Below are 23,882 nucleotides of genomic sequence, written 5' to 3'. Positions count from 1 at the left end.
GAAAATACTTTTTCCTTAGATTTTTATTCATTGAATTAATTTTTAGCTGAAACAATCTTCCAATCTTTAAGTCCATATATAATAACCCAGCTTAGTCTGCAACAAATTTAAATGCCCCCAGCAGCTATTTAAAGGTGCAGCTCTACTTAAATGTCAAAAAGATGTTTTAGTATCCGGGCGGTATCCCAATCATAAATGTTTTGCTATTTGAAACAAACACATTTTGCATTTTTCCTGTAATCTTATAAAGTAAAACATTAGCTTGTTTAAAAATGTTAACATAAAATGTGATTAAATACATGACTAGTGCTTGAGCACAGCTTGGGGTTTATCGGAAGCTGTGACTGCCTGGATGATTTTTGTCAAAAGGCGAAGGTGGTGCAAAATTTGATGGAGGTGGCCACCTCATAAATCTCTATGCAGGAAAAACCCTGGTAACATTCATTATTTGAAATTAGGAATATGGTCTGTTTGATTCCCTACATTGAAAAAAAAATCCTGGTTGCCTTATGAAACCTTAACCTTATGAGTCCATTGAACTTATGCTATCTTAAACTGACTTAAAACAGCTTGCGTAACTTATAGAATTAAGTTAGAATATGATCAACTTAGTTTAATAAGTTACAATGAACTAAAAGCATATGCTGTTAGGACTAATTGATCATATATTTTTTTACAGTGTAGATAGTGTAAACTGATAAAGTGCATAGCTTAAATGCAAAGGCTTTGGATTAGAGTGAACAAAGTGTATCATAAGCATAAACTTGTTGCTTATGCCATTATTTTTGAGCTGTCATAATGTGAAGTGTTAAGCTATCCTACACTAGACAGTTTTCAGACTAAACATCAATTGGGAAAAATAATTCCCAGCCTGAATTTCAGCTTTGTATTTTATGCTTTTCTTATGTATTGGCAACACATGAGTGCTTCTCTCCAATCATGTTTTTGATTAATCCTATTATCTCATTTACTCTTGTATTTCAGGGTTTTGTCAGTGATCTCAAGAAAGCTGTCAGAAAGTGAAAATCAGGCCAAAAGCTGTGTAGTAAAAACTTGGCATTGGCTGAAAGTCCTTATTGAGTGCATTACTACGCTCGATCATTAATATTGGAGTAGACTATTTGTGACTGCATCAATGTGTGCGGTCATTGAGGTTTGCATAAAAGAGGCGGATTGAATGGCATGTGCTATTTGGTACGCAGATGATAGCTATTTAGACAGAATAGTGCTGACATGTTTTACAAGACCAAGCTAATTATGCTTTGTCTGTTTCATAAATGAAATTGGCCTGTGCCACCAAGCTACATTTGTTTTCCCAATAAAATCATTGATAAAAAACATGACAGCACGTCTAAAGGGAACGAAGAGGAACTATGTTTTGATGCATTTTCCCACAATTAAGCAGCATCTGGATATGGGGAGAAGAAAGTGATTTCTTAAATGTCAAACCATGGATAAGGAATGGTTGTGTGGCAGTGTTTTTTTTTTTTTACCAAGCCTCATTTTAGCTTACTCCTGTGGTCACAAAATCTGTTCCATATTATTCTGTGTCAGTTTAATTATTGTGGAAAAATGGGACAAAAAGCTTTACATGGTTACAAAGCGTTCCAATTGAAAAGCTGTTGGCCAGTTTAGTACTTGCATGAATTTAGTGGGATTAAATGGTGATAATCGTTTTCTCCAAGGTTTCTTTGATGGACAACAATTGGCTCATGTTGCACAGGAAGTATAACACATGCTTTATCTCATTGTACCTGTGCAGAGTCTTAGTGGCATTCACACAGTTGTCTTTTCGCTGTACCATTTATAACAGCTCCTGGGACTCCTTTAGAAGTTGTATCATATACTGCAACTTTTTAAGTTACTTGACTCCCTTTTCTCGGGATGAACCGTAATTCACTGGGGAAATACAATTGTTGCAGGCTCCTTAGTGACAAATGCTTCTTCAGATCTTCAAGAAAGGAATTCCTGTATAAATGGTTGCCAGTGTCCTCAGAAAATGACCTTTTTTGTTACAATGACACCAAATTAGGATATAGATGTTTACAAAAACTTGGTTTTGAATTATAACCTTTGGGAACAAATTGCTATGAAAAATATGACACCGACTGGCAATTCAGTGAATGTGTGTATGCCTTTAAGCATTTAAAATGGGACTGGTGCGGTAGACATGAGTCCCCCTCCTCCCTGATGTATGCTGAAGGAGAAATGTAACACATTGTAAATTTTGCTCACTATACAACACCCTGTTGGGTACTGTTTCAGCGGCGGACTTTATGTTTGAACCACTGTGGCAATTAGCAGGAGATAGACTTACAGTCCATCCGCTGCACAAAAGACAGTGGGAGAGAGAGGAGTGGACAGAGAGGCCGCCCCAGTTCTGCAGCTCTCCTCTGCCCCTCCATCTGTCAGTCCTGTGGGACAGGGTGTGTGATAGCAACTGGAATGCTTGGATGTACGGTTGTATTGTGTGTGTGTGGACAGAGATTGCTCTCTCATAATGTTACATATTGTTTTGGGATCATTACATTACTGTGTAAAAAAATTCTCCTCAAAAAATCATCTTTCTGTCATTGAAAAATCTGAATGCTTTTTTTTTTTTTTTGCAGGACACAGACAAAAACATAAAGTATCTTCTTTTTCATTTGTTTTGAATGGGTTATAGACCCATTTTGCTCACTCTAAAAAAAATTTGTACGTAATTTTTATGGTTTATTTTCGACAGCTGGGGTGCAGGAAAAAAAAGTAAAATAACGGCTGTTAAATTACAGAAGTTTACCCTAAAATAACAGACATTAAATTACAAAAATTTCCATAAATTTAAATATCTGGTAAATTTCGGTATTTTAACCTCTGTTATTTTACAGTAAATTTCTGTAATTTAATGGTCGTTATTTTAGTTTTTTTTTTTTTCAGCACCCCAGCTGCCAAAAATAAACCATAAAATTACAGATTTTTTTACAGTATAGATCAATATAATTTTATTAGAATACATATTAAGTGCATGTAAAATGTTTAAGCCGGCAGCTAATTCTCTGCAACTCTCACGGTCGCCAACTGAAGCTAAGCATCTCTGTGTGTATCCTAACGCCCCAGTATATTGATGGGGACTCTAGACTGCTCAGTGAGCGCTGTCTTTCGGATGAGACATTAAACCGAGGTCCTGACTCTCTGTGGTCATTAAATATCCGAGGATGTTCTTCGAAAAAGAGTATGGTTTTAACCCCGGTATCCTGGCCAGATCTGCCCAGTGGCCTCTGTCTATCATAGCCTCCTAACTATCCCCATATCATAATTCGCTTCATCACACTGTTTTCTCTCCACCAATCAGCTAGAGTGTGGTGTGCGGTCTGGTGTATTATTGCTGACATCGTTTCATCCAGGTGGATGCTGCATGCTGGTGGTGGATGAGGAGATTCCCCCCCAAAAATGTGTAAAGTGCTTTGAGTGTACTGAAAAGTGCTTTATAAATGTAAGGAATTATTATTAATTATTATTTAGAATGACTTATGAAATTAAATTGTTAAATATTTCTGAAATAATGCTCCATAATCATACAGCAAATTTCATACCTTATTTTTCTTACCCACAATTATTACAATATATTAAAGAATATTTGATTTTACAAAATTTTTATTTACTTTTGAACTGGCAGCTGTGGCCTAATGGTTAGAAAGCTGTGATCTGAAGGTCACAGATTTATGAGCAGGGATTGTAGGTGGAAAAATTAATAACCAGCACTCTCAGGCCAAAGTGAGATTCCTGAGAAAAGCACTGATCTCCAAAATAGGTCAAATGGGGGTTTGAAGGATGGTGACAAAGTTTACCATTTTAAAATGATATTTAATTGTTTTGAGGTTGGACTTTGACCATTGAGTCCTTTAATATATTATCAAACGATTCTTTTAAATACATTAGACCTACATTAGAGGTGCACAATATTAGAGATGCAATACTTTTTATTTTGTTTGTGCGTGTGTGTGTGTGTGTGTGTGTGTATATCAGTCACAATTATTAGAGCCCCCTTAGAGTTTCCTTTCCCTTTTTTAAATATTTAACTAATTGATGTTTAACAGAGCAAGGACATTTTCACAGTATGTCCGATAATAATTTTCTTCTTAAGAAATAAATAAATAAGGAAATAATTTTCTTCTTATTTGTTTTATTTTGGCTTTTTACATTTTTTTTAAACCATTTTAAAGTCAATATTATTAGCCCCTTTATATATTTTTTTTCGATAGTCTACAGAACAAACCATCGTTATACAATAACTTGTCTAATTACCCTAACCTGCCCAGTTAACTTAATTAACCTAGTTAAGCCTTTAAATGTCACTTTAAGCTGTATAGAAGTGTCTTGAAAAATATCTAGTAAAATATTATTTACTGTCATCATAGCAAAGATAAAATTAATCAGTCATTACAAATGAGTTATTAAAACTATTATGTTTAGAAATGTGTTGAAAAAAAAATCTTCTCTCCGTTAAACAGAAATCGGGAAAAAATAACCAGGGGGCTAATAATTCTGACTTCAACTGTGTGTGTGTGTGTGTGTGTGTGTGTGTGTGTGTGTGTGTGTGTGTGTGTGTGTGTGTGTGTGTGTGTGTGTGTGTGTGTATATATATATATATATATATATATATATATATATATATATATATATATATATAAAATAATTGATATGGTTAGATTGATAGACAGTATATAAAATTTTTGGGGTCGCCCAATTCATTTTCGTTGTTTTTTGTGCTATTATGCATTTTTGTAGTTGTGAGTATTTTTATGCATAACAATCTATAAATTCAATCTAGAAAAAGGTACAATTGAAATAAAGGGCTCTTTTTTAATGATCTAGGCACATAGTCTAAAGCGCATGCTGCAAAAGCATTAAGGATGTGTACGAATCTACTTTTGCTATTTTAAGGACAGAAAAATATGCTCTCCACCGTACATTTTCTAACAGGGTTGTGCTTTTCTTTAAATGAGTTCACTTTACTCTTACTCTTTACTTTACTCCTTTACTGGATAAGGAAATGGTGTTGCACGCACTTCACTGAAGACATTCATTAGCCTATATATTTAATCTAGTTTGTTAAGCACAAAGATTTGTTCCAAAACTATTTCTAAATTCACTTTATGCTCCTAGGATGTAGATGATAGGGCCTAACATATTTTATTGTTTCCCAGTTTTAACAGTATTCAAGTACAGTAACTGAATGACAAAAATATTTCAATAAAATTAATCATAGTTAAGGTCACAAATGGTACAATTTCTTTTACCTGAATGCTTTTAAAATCATAATATAATCACAGGCATTAAAAATGCTTGCAAATAATAAATTATAATACAAATTCAACATTGCATATATTCTGCGATGTGACTATTGCGAATGATCACATTGTGATAGCGATGCTGAAACTATATACTGTGCAGCCTTACCCTACATGGTTTTTGGTAAATAAACAATTGCTACACAATGAAATGGAAGGGGTCTTTCACCCTAGAAAAATCTAGAACAAAAGAAACATTTCCCTTGTAAAAGCCAGGTGTTTAATAGAGGTCAGGAAAACATTATCACCTTAGTATTATTACATTATCTTACACTTTGGACACACAAAAGCAGCTGGCACTCTAATGGGTCATTTACCATCTTCAGTATACCTCTTCCTTGCTGAAACAGATCCAATAATGCTAAAAATTCACGTGATTAAAAGGGCAAAAGTCACTTGGGCTACTGTTACAGACTTTAACTTCATAAAATTAGTATCTGAATAAATAATTGTTGTCTTGTACTCAGTATGCTACTAGATTCCATGCTGATAATGTCATGTGGATGAGGCCTACGGCAATGTTTGTTTTGATACAGTTTCTCACTCAGGTATTCTATTCTTTCCACATCAGATAGATTGAGGTGAGCGATTGGAGCCTAAAAGAGCTGGTTTGCTACTGATTAAAGCCTTGATGAAAGAGCTAGTTGTCAACAGGTAATGATTTAGCAGAGCTCTGAGAGTTCTCAGCAATGAATCTGGACATGTTTAAACCATTTCTGTCTGTCTGTCCATCCGGCCGCACATCCGTTCGTTGCTCTGTCTGTCAGCCTGTTTCTATCTGTCTGTTTGCGGCTGATTAAAGCCTTTGAGGTTGATTAAGTTGTTAGCGGGTAATGATTTAGCAAAGCACTAGGAGTTCTATGCAGTCAATCTGGACGTGTTAAAACCACTACATCCAGGAGCTCTAATGAGTCTGTGTGTTATCATGCCGTTGTTGTGAAGGGGAGTGATACATCAATCACCAAAAGTTTTATGAGGTTCTCAGCAGCCAAGGCAGCTATAAATGTGAAGATTTCAGGTGACTGGAGATGACAGTTACTTACTCAATCTTTCTCTGTCATATGACTAATTTGTGAGGCATTTGGTTTGATTTAAGATATGCAAATACCTGACATAAGCTCCGCCTCCCACAGCATCATATTGATATAGGGAAGCAGAACCACATCGCCATCCAGTGGGTAGAAGCGGGACATGTTGAGATCAAATATTTCCTATACCTAAAATTATTAGGAGTAGAGATCTCTGTATCTATCCGTCCATCTGTCCATCAGCTATCTGTCTGTCTGTTTTTTTACTTTCAATCTATCAGTATGTTTGTTTGTTATTCTGTCTAACTATTTGTCTGTCTGCCTTTCTGTCTGTCTGTGTCTTTCATTTTATCTGTCTGTCTCTCTATCTCCATCAGATATCTATCTGCCTGTCTGTTTTTGTTCTATCTATCTATCTATCTATCTATCTATCTATCTATCTATCTATCTATCTATCTATCTATCTATCTATCTATCTATCTATCTATCTATCTATCTATCTATCTATCTATCTATCTATCTATCTATCTATCTATCTATCTATCTATCTATCTATCTATCTATCTTTCTCTGTCTGTCTGCCTGCCTGCCTGTTTGTCTGTCTGTCTGTCTGTCTGTCTGTCTGTCGCTGTCGATCAGCTATCTGTCTGTTTTTTGTCTTTCAATCTATCCTTATGTCTGCTTGTTATTCTGCTATTCTTTCTAACTACCTATATGTTTATCTGTCTGTCTGTCTTTCATTCTATCTGTCTGTCCATCCGTCCGTCTGTCCCTTTGTCTCTCTCTCTCTCTCTCTCTCTCTATATATATATATATATATATATATTGCACTTCTACGAGTGTGATATTGCGTTTATACAACAGTTCGACTGCATAATCATGTGTATAAAAATGAAAATTAAGACTCAAAAACTCCTCTGTAGTGGAGCTACTTTTTTCACCACTCATTCACATCTGCAGTTCACCTTCAGAACAGCAGAAACCATTGATACTAGTATTTGATTGATTCCTTGGCGTAATGTCTAAAGTCATGACAAAACAGGTGATTTTGCTCACATTTTAAGATTATAAGGCTGAACAGCATGAAACACCATCAGTCTACAGAGATTACCCAGTATTCCTTTGCCGCAATCAGAATATCACAATAATTAACTCAGAAAAAGCCAAAGCAATACATATAGCACTATAAATGCCATATACAGCACTACAAAATACAAAAGAGTGAGAGATCGACTCAAAATATCACTTATTTTATTTATGATGATTTGTTCCACTGTAGTTTTATGCTGTGTTTACACCAGGCGCGGAAAGCTCTGATAAATTGGCATATTTGCACATAAATAGACGCGTGAAAATTTTGAGTGAGCTCACTTCATTTGTGCATCAAATCCGATTCGTTCGCATGTCAAATTCACTTCACAACAGACACGGATTCGCGTGATAGGCAGGGCTTTTGTCTGCCTGGTGACTCTAGCTTCGTTGCTAAATGACTAACATGGAGAAAATAGCTGTGTTTATGTGCTTTATGAAGGCTGAAAAACAGCGTCAATTCATTTGGATTTTAGATCCCTTCAGAGGTGCACCCAGTTCTGTGAGCTCATTAACTCCTCCAGAAACTTAACCTGGAAGATGGAAGCTTTCAGTGGTGCTTCTGACTGAGCCGAGCCCAGTTTGATGAACTGTTGTCGGTCGGCAGGAGGATTTTCCCCCAGGACACCAACAACAGGCGCTATGTCATAACCACACCCCCACAAGAACAAGCTCCTAATTGGTTAATGCGGCACGAATGTCCCCTGAATCAGATTTTCGAACTCAAATGATTCACATGAAACTCGAAAGTGAAACACTTTCACATCTGGTGTGAACACAGCCTTAAACTTGCATTGAGAAAACGCAGAGTTTTTCTCCCACTGATAACTTATTATGCAGTCTCTGTCGCCATCTGGTGGTGGAACGTCAAACGTTGCTTTCTTTGGTGGTCTGCTCAGACAGGCTGATGGTGGCCAATGCACTGAATCTCAGAAATTAAAAATATTTAAAATAGGCACTATCCTTATAAATAAACTGCATAGCTGCAATCTGAACAACTACATTGTAGACTAAAAAGCCTCAAAAGTACATTATGTTGTTCAACAATAGTAATATTTGTCAAAATTTAGAGTGTTCTCTGCTTGTCTCTATATGTGGGAGGAGTAATCCACAAGGTTAAAGAGGCTGGTCCAGTGCTGTTATTTGCAGAATATCACACGGCTATCAGCCAATCAGATTGAAGAACCAGACCGAACTGTTGTATAAATTTATATATTTATATTCTGTCTATCAGTCTTTCATTATCTATCTCTGTGTCTGACGTAGCCCTGCATAAATAAATTAGTCTGATTACAGGCATGTATCATTGGTGAAAGTAGACACAGCTGACAAAGTAACAGGATACCAGAGGATTATTAGAGTAGATTTGATTGAGAGAGTGTGAATATGTCAGAGAGAAAATGAGAAAAAGAGGGAGAGGGAGAGAGAAACTGTGCGAACAAGCCAGGCAGGGAATCAGAGCGTTTTTATTAATCTGAGAATCGTCTCAGATGACGCAAAGACTGTGACTTCGCCTTGTTTCTTTCTCTCTTGCGCTCTTGGTCTCGTTCTCTCTCTCCCCCTCTCTCTCTATCTCAATCACGCTCCATCTCTCTTTCTCACTCCCTGTCCATTCTTTCCACATGTCTCTTTCCTAATGCCTCAATCTTGTTGGATGGGAGACGGCTCTAAAGCACAGGTAAGACTTCACATCACTGCTCTTTCTGGGTAAATCTGTCCTTTATCTTATTAATATACAATAGAACAAGATCAAATGTTGATACGCACTGCATTTTTTCAATTAGGCGTGCTATTATGAACAGCTCAAACACTTGCAAGTGCACATAAAGTTCTGTTCATGCATTTTTGACTATCACTGGTCATCCATCATCGGTGTATGCATGGTCTCTCTCTTTGCTTTAAAATTCCTTTTAGTCATTGTTGTTAATTTACATGCCATTGCCGTTCACCTAAAAGCACATATCAGTTAACAAAAAGCCCTGGTCTGACATTCTTTGGGTGCTGTGGTAGTGTGAAGTGTCAGAGAGATGATGGATGATTTTAAGAGTGAGATTATGAATGAGGAACGCTTCATTAGAGGCACTTCTCAAACAGGAGTCAATCAGGCATGGATAGATGGCTAGATTGGGTCATATATCGGAGAGAGACGATTTGTCGCTACAAGTGTAGACCTGGGTGGCTTCAGAAATGAAATAATGAAAGCTTTGATTCTGCAGACTAGCTTAAGGACAGATTGACAGGGATTTGGGAAGGTAAATTGAGGGTTCCTGTGGGGCTCAGTTAGGTGAAAAACTTGTAGGAGAGAAACAGAAAGACAGAGAGAGGGGGAATTGGGGGTTTATAAATAGCAGAGCTTATAGCGTGGTGAGGCGAGCAGATGTGATAGACAGTTTGTGCTTAAGGAGTTCAAACAACAGATTAATACACTCAGATTATAGTCAGAGGGGGTAAGGGGGAGGGTGTGTGCAAGTCTGTGTGTGTGCGGATGTTAAGCAAAATGACCCCATACAAGTCTGCACATGCAGAGAAATAAGCCCCCAGATGGACCTACGCACATCTACCTGCATGTTCAGATGTGCTTGATCACCTTTTTACATTTAACTTCGTGAAAACATTGTTATTTCATTGTTAAATTGGTTTTCTAAGCATTTTAATTGCATACACTAATGTTCTGCTAAATGTTGAGATGGAGGGCTCGAAAGAAAGTTCAAGTCAACGTTTTTGTGTAATTTTGCACTCTTTTTTTGTAATAAATTAAATATAAATATATAATTTGAATGTAAAAATCCTCATTCAGTAATGAGGACTTAAAATAATAACTAAACTTACTTAAAATAATAATAAAAAAGCATGTTAGTAATTATTTTACAGAACATATATTTTTATTGATTATTATTGCATTAAAAAGTCTAACCAAATTCTATAAAGCGTATGTTTAAAAATGTTTAGAGTAAAAAGAAAAAATAATCTTCAAAATATATGTAATATATAATTAAATGTATCATTTTAAAATAGCATTTTATTTCCATTTTGCTTATCAACTGTATTGATACCTGTATATTGTTTTATGTTTTTTTTTTTTTTTTTTTGTAGCACATGGTATTTATAACACAGGTCATTTGTTTGACTTAGTGTATTAAAGTATGAAGAATTTATTTGGAATGCATTGGGATGCTTTGGAGAGAAATAAGTAAATACATATATTGCATATAGTTAAGAGCAAGTTTGAAATATTGATTAACAAAACTATTTATTGGAGTCTGGAAGGAGGGGGAAATAGGATTGTGAACTATTTAATCTATTTAGTACAGAGCTTGGCATATAGTACACCCCTTACAAATCTCATTCATTCATTTTCTTTTCGGCTTAGTCCCTTTATTAATCTGGGGTCGCCACAGCGGAATGAACCGCTAACTTATCCAGTCTATGTTTTACTCAAGGGGATGTCCTTCCAGCCGCAACCCATCACTGGGAAACATTCATACACTCTCTTTCTCACACACATACACTTCGGACAATTCAGCTTACCCAATTTACCTAGCACATGTCTTTGGACTTGCCCCTCACAAATTTTTTTATTTCAATAAATATTTTCTATAGGATGCTTTACAATATTATATTTGTGCATATACATTAGTCAGTCAAGCCAAATCTGAAGCTTATCTAACAAAATAACTTCTAATAATGATTAAAAAATGTGTAGTCAAAATGTATATGTTAGGAAAAAACTTTAAATAACATTTTTAAAAATAGAAAAAAATCAAGAGAAACAAAAAATATATACAATTTTGTTGAGATGCTGTAGTTTGTAATTTTGTTGCAATATTTAGCATGAATTTAAATAAATTATATTTTCACTTCTAACAATGTTCTGTGGCTAAAATATTATTTTAATAAATATATCTGTTTAATAAATCTGTTTTGTTCAAATGCAACAAAATGTATTACCCATATTAATTGACAAATGGATAAAAATATTCATTTTCAAAATGGGGTGTACTCAATTATGCTGAGCTGTTAATAAATTAGTAAAACTATTTTATTGTAGTAATTAAACTGTAATTCCTTTCTTAAGCAAGGCTTTAAAAAGGTCATTTAAAGCAATATGCTGTAAAAAAAAAAAAAAAAAGAAAAAAAAGGGTTGTAAAATAAATGCTACGTGACTTTAAGGAGTTTGTCGTTATCTGGCATTTTTCTCACAGCTGTCATTTTGAAAGGAAAATGTACGGCATGCTTCGGTCCAAAACATTCAACAAAACAGCTGACCTGTCGGTCTATTAGGGTTTAATGGCAGCAGGTGAACTTTTTGTTTCTGCATTTTGCCAGTTCTAAATGGTTTAGATTCCTATAGAATGCATGACACTGTTGATCAAACATATGCCTGGAAGATTTGGTTAAAATGTCTTAAATGTAGATCTGAATTGTATATGCTATGTTAATGAAGCTGATAATGTGTAGTTCATGTGTGAGGTTTCAAAACATCTGCTGCGTCCAGTCTGTCGCTGTGATGCTTCCATTTTCTCACTGAGGCAGGGAGTTATGGGATTATAATTCTATCCCCTTGCAAAGCCCACACCAAACAATCAACCTCAGAAAATAATCCTCTCTCACACACACACACACACTGGCCACACATTTAGACATCTGAACACACACCTTTGTTGTAATCAGTTCATTGATTTTTGGTGGTTAAGATACAACATGAGTCTCTCAGCCTTTCCAAAAAGCCTTTGCTGAAAACCTTTTTGTGAAGGTATACACTAAAAATGCTGGGTCATTTTAATGCAAATTAAAAAGTAACCCTAAATTTGACTTATCCATATTTTACACAAATTTCTCTCTGTGGTCAGTAGAGTATAATATGCTGCAATTTAATAAAACATTTGCAATTGCAAAAACCGTCAGCAAATTAAGACAAGATCTTTATCTGTTTGACAGCACATGTGCTTCAGATCCTTACAACGCAAACACATTTTTAAAAAAGGCGCTGCATTTTCACACAATGTAAACAAATTAATAAAAGGCACAGCATTTTCTCACAACACAAACAAATAAAACAAGCTGCATTTTCTCACAACGCAAACAAATTAATAAAACGTGCTGCACTTTTTCACAACGCAAACAAATTAATAAAACGCGCTGCATTTTTTAACAACACAAACAAATTAATAAAACGCACAGCATTTTCTCACAACACAAACAAATAAAACAAGCTGCATTTTCTCACAACGCAAACAAATTAATAAAACGCGCTGCATTTTCTCACAACATAAACAAATTAATAAAACGCGCTGCATTTTCTCACAACACAAATTAATAAAACGCGCTGCATTTTCTCACAACACAAATTAATAAAACACGCTGCATTTTCTCACAACGCAAACAAATTAATAAAACGCGCTGCATTTTCTCACAACATAAACAAATTAATAAAACGCGCTGCATTTTCTCACAACACAAATTAATAAAACGTGCTGCATTTTCTCACAACATAAACAAAATAAAACAAAATGCATTTTCTCACAACGCAAACAAATTAATAAAACGCGCTGCATTTTCTCACAACATAAACAAATTAATAAAACGCGCTGCATTTTCTCACAACACAAATTAATAAAACGTGCTGCATTTTCTCACAACATAAACAAAATAAAACAAAATGCATTTTCTCACAACGCAAACAAATTAATAAAACGTGCTGCATTTTCTCACAACATAAACAAATTAATAAAACAGTGCATTTTCTCACAACACAAATTAATAAAACACAATGCATTTTCTCACAACACAAATTAATAAAACACACTGCATTTTCTTAAAATACAAACAAATTAATAAAACACCCTGCATTTTCTCACAACACTAACAAATTAATAAAACCCATTGTGTTCCACTGTATTGTTTTTTGCAAGTGTTGTGCGTTGTCCAGGTTGTGTGAAAATGCAACGCGTTTTTTATGTGTATGTGTTGTGAGGATTTGCAGCACGTGTGCTATCAAATGAATGAAAATCTTGACTTAATTTGCTGGTGTTTTTTGTAACTGCACATTTTCTTAAATTGCAGCACACTAGGCTCCTGGCCACTTACAAATGGGGTTAAAACAACCCAAAAGCATTTTTTTTTTTTACATATATTTATCAAGAAAACAATCAATGAAATGTATTAAACATATAAAATACAAAAGTCATTATATTATGTCAAGCTTACAAATTAATGTATACTGAAACAAGCATACATCACATAAACACTAAGTTCAACAGTTACTGCTTCAGTTTAAGTCACTATTATTACAAAGTTATTAACAATGTGACAGAAATGCGGTTATTCAGTATGTTTATTACGTAACAGTTTTCTTTGACACACCGTCATTGTGGCTTCTTCATATAATGACAGCCAAACCACAAGAAACACATTCTTACATTACTTGTTGAAAGCCTAGTTGGTTAGCAGGCATTCGGGTCCGGTTTGTTTTGATTGTTTTAACGGTGGTTTTAGGCACTTGTCATCTTGCCGTCTTAAACCAGGCTTGGTTTACCAGATTTAGCTCAATCTTACTAATCTCTTTTTAACTTTTTAATGCTTATTGTGATTCTTGGCTAGCTTTCTAAAGGGATTTTCCCAGGATTTCCTGACTGCACTAGAATCATTATCTTACTAGAAGAGTAAAAGTGGTAATCTTCAAAACAATGATTAACACCCTCAGAGTATTTCCTTTGCAACACTGTGTGATCTAAAAGGCAGGTGACCAAAATCTTTGGTTTATTATTTTTGGGTTAACCATAGTTTTGCTTCTGGCTAATCATTACATCTAATTCCTGAGCATCCGGCTTTGTCTTAAAGAGCTTGCCACTGTAAAATCAAACCTGTTCTGTTTGATATGGCTATAGTCCAGCAACTTTTCTTGGCTAAGCTTCAGACATTTTGGTTGCTTGTTTGAGTATGATCTCAGGTAATGTTCATCAAGTGTCAGTAGTAAAGGTAATAAATAGAGTCTAATGCTGTGGAGTACATAGTCCTCACAATAGGATGTAGAAGCAAACAGCAAGTTACACATTAAGTTTAGTTTATTTAATTAAGTTGCAATGCATTCTGCCTAAAGCTTTTTAAAGTAAAATAAAGATTGTGTATCCCCAAAACTTATATTGAAATTTGAGCACTACAAATAAATCCAGACCTCTAAAAATCCATCAACTGATCATCACTGATGTTTGTTTGCTTATAACGTGCATTGTTTCTTTTATTTGTACACAACTCTTTTAAATATTTACTTGCATCTAAAAATTCTTACTTCTGCCCTATATATTAGTCAAAATATCAAGTAGCAGATGCCACGTATACATTTAAAAACATTAGGTAAAGTACCTAGATGGACTTCTATTACCAGAAAGTTACTCAAGTATACATCTGATCTTTGCTATCACTTTACTGTCACACTTTCATGATGTAATACCGCTTTCACTAAAGGGTTAAAGTCTGCTTGGGGTTTTTGTCCTTTGCTCAACATGTCTTTGTTCAACATTTTGCATCATGCTTTTGCTGCTTTTAGAAGGAGATAATAAGAAACGCAGATAAATAGCTAATGTTATACGATACAATGTGGCGAGTTCATCTGAAAAACTGATGTCAGAAAAACTAAATCATTCTGTTGCATTTCATCTTGTGCCCTGCGAGCACGATGCCAAATGCATAATTTGAATAAGAATATATATAATATTGCAATGTCACAAATATTGCAGACAAATAATGAAAAATGAAAACTAATCAGAAATGTATTTTAATGCTTTTTTTTTAGCTTTGGCCTTCATCATTAAAAGTCTAGCATGAGTTCTAATCTCTAATATGAAATGGCGCGTATGGATAAAGCGCATCATCTTAGACATGCAGTCCAATCAATTGATGAGTTTAAGTTGTGTTAGAAATACAGTATATGGGATGCAGAAAAAACATTCTGAACCCTTCTTCCAAACTTTTATCTTGTCCTGAATTGCTGTGTCATACTGTTAGGCTATTATAAAGGTTAACATTGTACAGTTTTTGATCAGATCTCTGTGGCTTGACACTGTATATCCAGCTTCACTTTCCTTCCACTAGAAGCTTTCTGTTTTATTTATCGGCCTTTAGAAAGACAACAGTTTCATTTTGCAACTGTAAGACTTTGGTTTCTGAGTGAAGCCAATTAATGAAATTTGTTTACATATTGCTAAGTTGCATCTAGAAAGTATGATTCTTACTTTCCCCCCAGGGTCGTTTAAATTAAATTTGCTATTTGCTCTATGCTATGTGCACCATATTGGTGTTTCCTAACATCTAATTTTTTATGAGGTGGGTCGTTAACCCAACGCTCAACCCTCAACCTGGAGGACCAGGACAAACACACATACAGTACAATATGGACTAAACTTAATTTACTCTCTTCACCTATAGCACATGTCCTTAGACTTGTGGGGGAAACCAGGGCACTCAAACCACCAACCTTTTTGCTGTGAGGCGACAGCGCTACCCACTGTGCCATCACAGAAAGTATAATAGTGTTGTAGAATTAAGTGAAGTTTCACAAACTAATTTCGAGAGTAGCATGTGATATGATTGCTCGCAGCTGGTCTCTTATCTATAATCAATAATAAGCCAATCGGATCATTCCAAACTCAATAAATATAGCCCAACTAGCATTACTCCCTTATCTTCATTTTTTGAAGAATCTCCCCAACCACCCCATCTCCACCTTTCCTCCTTTATCAGGGTGAGCTCTTGAAAACTACCTGATCTCGTACCCCCTTACATGCTCACTGACCAGGCAGGAGCCATGGGCTCATTGTCTCTGAGCTCTGAGCTCCCGGTTCTTTTCCGGGACATCATGCTAAACCTGCTATTATTATCAAGCAACATTTAAGTGGGAACTCTTGAGTTTATAACAATCCTTCGCAAAATTTACTCTTCTTTTAATGTATATGTTTTTTACTAAACCAGCAATGGCTTTCCCACTGTTAATTATTACATACAGAATAACAAATTGAGCAAATAAAATTGCTGCCATGATTGGTTAGGTCATCAGTCAGTCAAAGGACTGATTCAGTTCACAGTTCCTTCATAAATATTCTATTTAAATAAAAAAATAAAAACATGCCGATGACACATTATTTATTCATAACTTTTCAGAAGAAGGTTTAAAATGTTGTTTTAATTTATTTATAGAATAAATTGGGGACTTGAATACGCCTTATGTCATAATTATGATTAGCCTCGTACTGTAATACTGGGTTCACACCAATTGCAAATGTAAGTATTCGCACAAATAGAAAGCGAATGCAAATGTGCTCGAATTACCAACCTGATTTTACCAAGTAGAACATGTGTCTGGATAACCATCTATGCTGATCCTGGAACAACATTCCAATCATCCAATCAGAATTAAGGGATGCATTTATCGTTTATGTTAAGTTTAGGCTTACGGTTAGGTTTATGCACTTATACATGATTGTTATCCATTTTCATGTTATTATTCGCCTCTGATTTTATGAATAAATTACAATTATGCTTGGGTTTAGGGTTTTGGGTTTTCCAACAAAAATGATGTTCTAGGATCAACATAGACATCGTACTTGGCAAAATCATGACATGCATGTGTGAATACATGCAATTTTCCACCAAATTATGCAGAATGCACAATGTATTTGACAAATACATTCAGAATTCATCTCAGTCACGTTTTCCATGGATGATTGAAAAATGTAACTTTTGATGTGAAAAACATCCCGCACGTAATCTAGAGCAAATAACTTGCACACATCATAAGTCAGATACCTTAAAATCAAGTTGATTCTGAAAATGACAGCTCTTCCTAAAATGAAAATCTTTTCCTTCTTTACTCCCTAATGTGCTTCCGATCCTATGTGACTTTCATTCCTTGTTGGAACACAAAGGAAGATATTTTGGCAGAGTACAGCTACAGTAAACTACCCTTTGATGCCATCTGCCTGACAGCCAAAGCTGTTATATTTAGTTAGCCATTCCTGTTCTTATTCATAAATCTGGATTGCTGGAGAAGAAAAACCATGACATGTTTGGTCTGGGCAAGGATGCTTTATGGCAGCAGACGATTTTAGACACTTACTGTACACCATGGCTAGAAACTGCTCATTTCATTGTAAAATAGAATAGCTGCTTCTTGTTAGTGCATTGTTGCATACATAAAAATGCTTATTATGTATTATCCATGAATTCCTTTTTTTTTTTACCTTTTTTTTTTGTTGAGCTAACCATTGACTGTCGTTGCACCATTTTGAAGTTTGTTCCCTCTGTGTTTAATTAGCATTTTGGCCTGACTTGAAATCTGTGACCTCTTAGCAGTATGAAAATTATTTACTTTGTTTACAACCTGTTACCTCCTCTCTGAAAAACAAAACAGAACTTCAAAAAAAGAGAAAGAGATTAGCAGAATGCTGTAGCGCTTCATTTTTATACAGTAGGTGCAGTTCTGGCATGTTGTTGCCTGTGTTTGAATGTGAAAACCTTCAAGAAAACAGGTTTAAGTTCACGACTTGAGGGGAAATTGTGAGGCATTGTAAAAAGGGATGCAGAATCATGGGTCTTAAGCCTTTCTACCTCTCTCTTTCTCTCTCTCTCTCTCTCTCTCTCTCTCTCTTCCCATGAGGTTTCACAGAGGATTATGTATGTGCAATTGAAACTTGGCAAATGACTTCCCTCCCCCTCCAAAAAAAAAAAAAAAACATTTCAGCCACGCTGCCAATCCGTCTTTATGTCTGAGCAGCAACTGTTGTTTTAGTTTAAATCTGAGATGAACAGCAAACAGATGAACAGGACAGGGAACATCCAGAGAAAGAAAAAGAAATGGAGGTCAAAGAGTCAGAACCACACCGCACCGAAAAACGGTAAGAACACAATGGGTAAAAAGGCCACAACGGCAAACTTGGGTGAGTATTTTTCTCATCAAGCTATTTTAGGACTAAAAAACTGTTCACGGTGATGCAACTCCCCATTATTTGTTCACAAATATAAATGTCACTCTGTCTTTTGGCTGTCTTCCGAACACGTGTGTTTATTCTATACGTCTCATTACTCAGGCCTCAGTTTCCCTTAGTTCAATCAGTGTCCGGCTTCATGCAGATGTTTATAATGGGCCGAGGCTGACGAAATGTTTATCGGACCCACTTGGCAGTCATTTGCTTTTGTAAAAGAACTGGAGATGTGTATTATTCCCATATGGAGGTTTGACAGTGCATATACGAAGAGAGAGATGTGTCTCTGTGTGCGTGCAAGAAAACGATTGAGAAGTAGCAGTTTAGAAGATTAAAAGATTTGAAGCGGGTTATAATGTTTTCCTGTGAGGCTTTGTGGTTTTCGTTGCTTTGTGATCGGTGATTTCAGTGAGTTCCAAACCAAAGCAGGCCTCAATTTCAGCATCATTTGATTCCTCTTCATGAAAGAGATGGAGGCTTAAGAGGAATAACAGCTGTAAGATGCATGTGATGTGAGGAGGTGAATTAGTAAATCTCATGCTTGACTGTTTGCCATGATCATACGAACCACAGAACTGCCAAATGTTTGATGCGGAAAAGAAAATTCGACAGTGCAGATGTGTTCTTATGAACTTTCTAATAAACTGTTGATTTATTCGTAAACGTTGGATGTTCTCTACAAAGACTTTGTTGTAATTAGTCATGAATAAACTATTTACAGATTAGGTAGATAGTCAAACGAGGCAGTGCGATATATTGACCTCTATGTGAAATGAGCATAGACGGCGACAGATGAAAATAATAATGACCAATTATGGTAATGTGGTGTGTTATGTGTCGGCATGCTCACGTAAACACAGCAGAGGGCCGTTCAAGGATTTAAGATGCAATTTGATCAACTTATATCGTCACACTCCAGCTGTAATATTGGCTGGTGTTGCTGAGGTAAAGCATTTGTGACTAATCTGTTACTCTCAATTCGTCAGTCTCTGTGGTCTTTGTGTTTTTCTATTACTAATACAGCTTTTATACACAAGCTGAGTTTGTTGTCATTCTGGCAAATTGTTTTGCGTAGCCACTGCTCATTAGCGTGATAGAAAGAGAGCTCTGGGTATTGTGAAAGATATTTTTCAAGGTAGTTTGTCATTGCACATGGATTTGTGCTGTTTGAGTGTGGCCAAGGAAGTTTGTAGACTCATTAGCGTTAGCAAACTTAGTTAGCATTCCAATTAATTTCAGTGGGTATTACTCCGCTTTCATCTGTGACTGGCTGAAAGCAGTGTGTTTTTCTGTGGGCAGTTAGAGCTTTTAAGTGAAGGCTAACTAATAATATTGTAATTTGACCACTTCTTTTCATTCATTCAGTTTCCTTCGGCTTAGTCCCTTTATTCAACAGAACAGACCATGAAATAAACCACCAACTTATCCAACATATGTTATCGAGCAAATGCACTTCCTGCTGCAACCCAGAAACTATCTATACACACATTCACTCTCATACACTACGGCCAATTCAGTTCACCAATAGCACAGTCTTTGGACTGTGGGGGGAAACCGAAGCACCTCCACACAGAAATGTCAACTGTTCCAGCTGGGACTTGAACCAGAGACCTTCTTGCAGTGAGGTGACAGTGCTAACCACTGAGCCATTGTTGCCCCCAACACTGTTGTCAGTACTAAATCATTTTTTGCAGTTTTCTGTTGTTGTAACGCATCTGCTTCAATGTTTTGAGGTGTGGTGTGTTCATAAAGCCTCTTCTCCACAAGTGTGCAAGTTACTATTGCCTTTCTGTCAGCTCAAATCAATTTGGTCATTTTCATCTGATCTCTGGCAACACAGGACTAATGCTGATTGAATATTTTAAGCTTAAGCTGATCATCTTGTGCACCTCTGCATGTTCAACTAATGCAGTTTGATAGTTGTCTGAATAGATATTTGCATATATAAGAGCTTGAACCTAGTAAGCGACTGATGGGTGTGTATATTATTATGCGTTTGTGAGCCCTATATTTCTGATACCATTAATTAAAATTATATGTATATATAATATGTAAAATACTACCAAACCAGTCTGGAGTCAGTAATTTTTGGAAAAGAAAACATTTTTTTTTTAATTTGTTGAAATTTCAAATAAGTTAAAATAATTTTTTTTTAAATAATCATAGATATTATTAGCATAAGACACTTCAAGATTTCAGAACATTCTAAAAATCATATTTTAGTATGCAACAATGGGGTAAAACAAATTAAGAGGCAATTGGAAATACGTAGTTTCTCTGAATTTACAATTTATTTTGAATAAAATATAATATTGTTTTGTTCTGCATTTAAAATTAAAATCAAATTGTCATTTTTATATAAAAAAAATAAAACAGACACTTCAAGCTTTCAGAACATTCTAAAAATCATACTTTATTATTTTTTTTCAACAATGGGGTGAAAAAATGTAGAGACCATTGGAAATACTTATTTCCTCTGAATTAAAAAAAATAAAATACAATATAAAATAGAATATTGTTTTGTTCTGACTCTTGTTCAAACTACTTTTGACTTTTCCCCTACATTTAAAACAAAAATCAAATTGTCATTAAAGCAAAACATAACAATTGGTCAAAGTTACATAAATATGCCATGTTTTCAGACATGTTTGTATACATTTTTGGACATGTTAAATCATCAGAAGCATTTTTGGTGGACTAACACTGATTTTCAATAACAGTAAATGTAAGTATTTATTATTTGACCAAACATTTCTGAATTTCTGTAAAAAAAAAATAAATAATAATAATAATATATATATATATATATATATATATATATATATATATATATATATATATATATATATATATATATATATATATATATATGTGTGTGTGTGTGTGTGTGTGTGTGTGTTTGTGTGTGTGTGTGTGTGTGTGTGTGTGTGTGTGTGTATGTATGACAATATTTTATTAGAAATTTGCATGAAAAAATGTTAGATTTTAATACATTAAAGCAAACTATCAAAGATTTTACTCAAGAGGTAGTGAACATTTTACTCAAGCAAAATAATACATTTTTTCACTATAAATGTGTAATTGCAGCCATAACCAGCAGGGGCGAACAGGGCCTTGCTAACCTGCAAATTCTTGACCTCCTGACCTCTTGCGTGACAGCCTGACTTCACTGGAGGCGTTAAGTGAAGGTTTAAATGATTATTTTTCAGTGTTTATTTATATTGGCCTTTCTCTCTTTCTTTCTCTTGACTCATACAGATAACATGACGAATAAACATTTGGCCAACCAGACTAGTGCAGCACTGCGGATGGACGATGGAGTGGAAGCAGAATTAAAAAACACCACACAGCAGGACTGCGGATGGCTTTCACGCAACCTGCTCCTTGTCCTCACTGTGCTAGGTGTGTATGTATGTGTGTGTGTGTGTGTGTGTGTGTGTGTGTGTGTGTGTGTGTGTGTGTGTGTGTGTTTGTATACATCTTCATGTGCGCGTCTCCTTCCTTGTAATTTCAGAGGATAAAATAAGTTTGCCTGTTTATGATAATAACACCTATTTGGTGGTCATAAACTCATAAAAATCTATCGGGCACAATGATGTGATGATGAAAGAGGAGAAGAGACACTCATATCGCTTAAATCTGTTGATAATATATGGAAAAGGTTAATTATTTCACAAGTGAAAGCTGAAAGTAAGAAGCAAATACAATAAGGGTGTAATATTATCTTAAAATTTCATTTGTTAAATGTTTGAGTCCCAAAAACCTTCAGGACATCTGGGAATATACAAAATATGACATGACCACTGTAATCTCATAGTTTTTCCTTGTAAAAAATTGTACAATATTAAAGATAAACCTTGTCTGTGATTTCATAACTGTGATCATGTCAAAGCGCATAGTTCTCAGCAAATTTTTGGCCTCATGTAGTGACACTGTTTATAGAGCAGTGCTTTGAGATGTTGCAGATACCGGACAGTTATGCACTGGTTAAGAGTGAGGCCATACAAAAAATGGCGGTTCAGTTGGTTCTAAGAAAATATCTCCCTGTCAATATTGCTTCCACCACCAGCAACACGCTGCAGTCTATTGTATTTGAAGGATAAGATTTTTAAAAAGAAAAATAGTAGGGAGGCTCCGATCAGGATTTTTGGAGCCGATACTGACCGATTCTGATGCTTCAAGCTTTATATAACTTTAACATTGCATAAAGCACATTTTCCCTATGATTCCCATATGATAATTAAGTTGAGAACTCTTCTTTCCTAGGAGAATAAATCAAGGACGTTTCATATAATCCCTTAAACACATCTCTTATAAACATTTAGTGTGGATATGTCATGGTCAGAAGCGGTTTTACATAACATAGTAGATAAAACAGATTTGGGAAGAAAAATGACTAACAATGCATTTTGGAACCATTGCAAATGATGGAAGAATAATTCAACCGGCCTCAATAAAGAAAAAGTTTGGAGTGCATATTTGATACACAAAACAATAAAATGCATCTTCCACTGCTTGTAAACCTGTTAACAAACACTTGCAAGTGGTTCATGTGATCAGCCAGATTACCGAGTACCGATTGAGTCATAAAATGTGATTATCGGCCGATACCTGTCTCTGGCTAATTGATTAGAGCATCCCTACAAAATAGGTTTGGTTTATTATTACACATTGTCTGAAGTGCATGCTGATACTCATTCAAGTCTATAGATTTTAAAAAGGCTTGGTTATTGTTAGGTAATCATTTATGTAAATCAGAAACATTGGCGTAAATTGATAACATTTACAAGTAAGGATAAATGTATGAAGCCATGCGCTTATCAAATGCATATAAAATACTTTAGGGGTCATCCACAATTCTCATGTAAAAATGTGTCAACATATTTGTGCACATCACTTCCTCAGCATCTTGACTTTCGTGGTGTATAGTGCTATGTGTAGAAAAAGCAATGCAATATTAGCAGCCCAGACTTATTGGAAATGCATACCCGAATCTACATTTTTGCAAAACATAAAATGCGTTGCTCCGGCTGTGTTTAGTTGTACATTTCAGATAACAAATCCACTAGAAGGCGCTGTCTACATTGTTGCCAATTTGAAATAAGTCGATTGGGTTATGATTTGTTGCATGTTTCAGATGCATGTTCTTCTTGTACACATGCACTAGAAGGTGCCAATTGTCGTACCAAAGAAACACTGACCTAAATCCTTTTGTAATCTCAACCAATAGTGTTTTCTAAAGAAAATGTGCAGTGCAATACAAATGTGCACTATGATCACATAGTTTTACATTGATGTTATAAATTTTATGAGACCATGCTCAAACTGCTCTGCATCACAAGTACCACACTGTGCAAAGGGAGTGACTGAGAAATCTGACCATGCCAGAAATATTGTGCATATGTTGATAGATAGGAGAGACAAACAATAATATTCAATAATAATTCATTGACACCATA

General features: G+C 35.3%; 1 protein-coding gene across 7 annotated transcripts in view; it reads left to right on the top strand.

Annotated features, from left to right (window-relative positions):
• The window catches only part of slc1a9 (solute carrier family 1 member 9), an 84,896-nt gene that overhangs the window by 9,379 nt on the left and 51,635 nt on the right, over positions 1-23,882 (top strand). For 3 of the 7 annotated variants that reach the window (XM_087241986.1, XM_087241987.1, NM_001190759.1), the window contains 1 exon segment: positions 21,682-21,825. In XM_087241986.1, coding sequence (XP_087098112.1) covers positions 21,687-21,825 — 139 coding nt within the window. In that variant the 5' untranslated portion in view covers positions 21,682-21,686. 7 annotated transcript variants of the gene reach the window in all.

Source organism: Danio rerio, chromosome 3, assembly GCF_052040795.2.
Source record: "Danio rerio strain M-AB ecotype USA chromosome 3, GRCz13ab, whole genome shotgun sequence".
In the NCBI taxonomy this organism is placed as follows: domain Eukaryota; kingdom Metazoa; phylum Chordata; class Actinopteri; order Cypriniformes; family Danionidae; genus Danio; species Danio rerio.
Note: the sequence above shows the minus strand (reverse complement) of the source record. Positions and strands in the feature narration are given on the sequence as shown.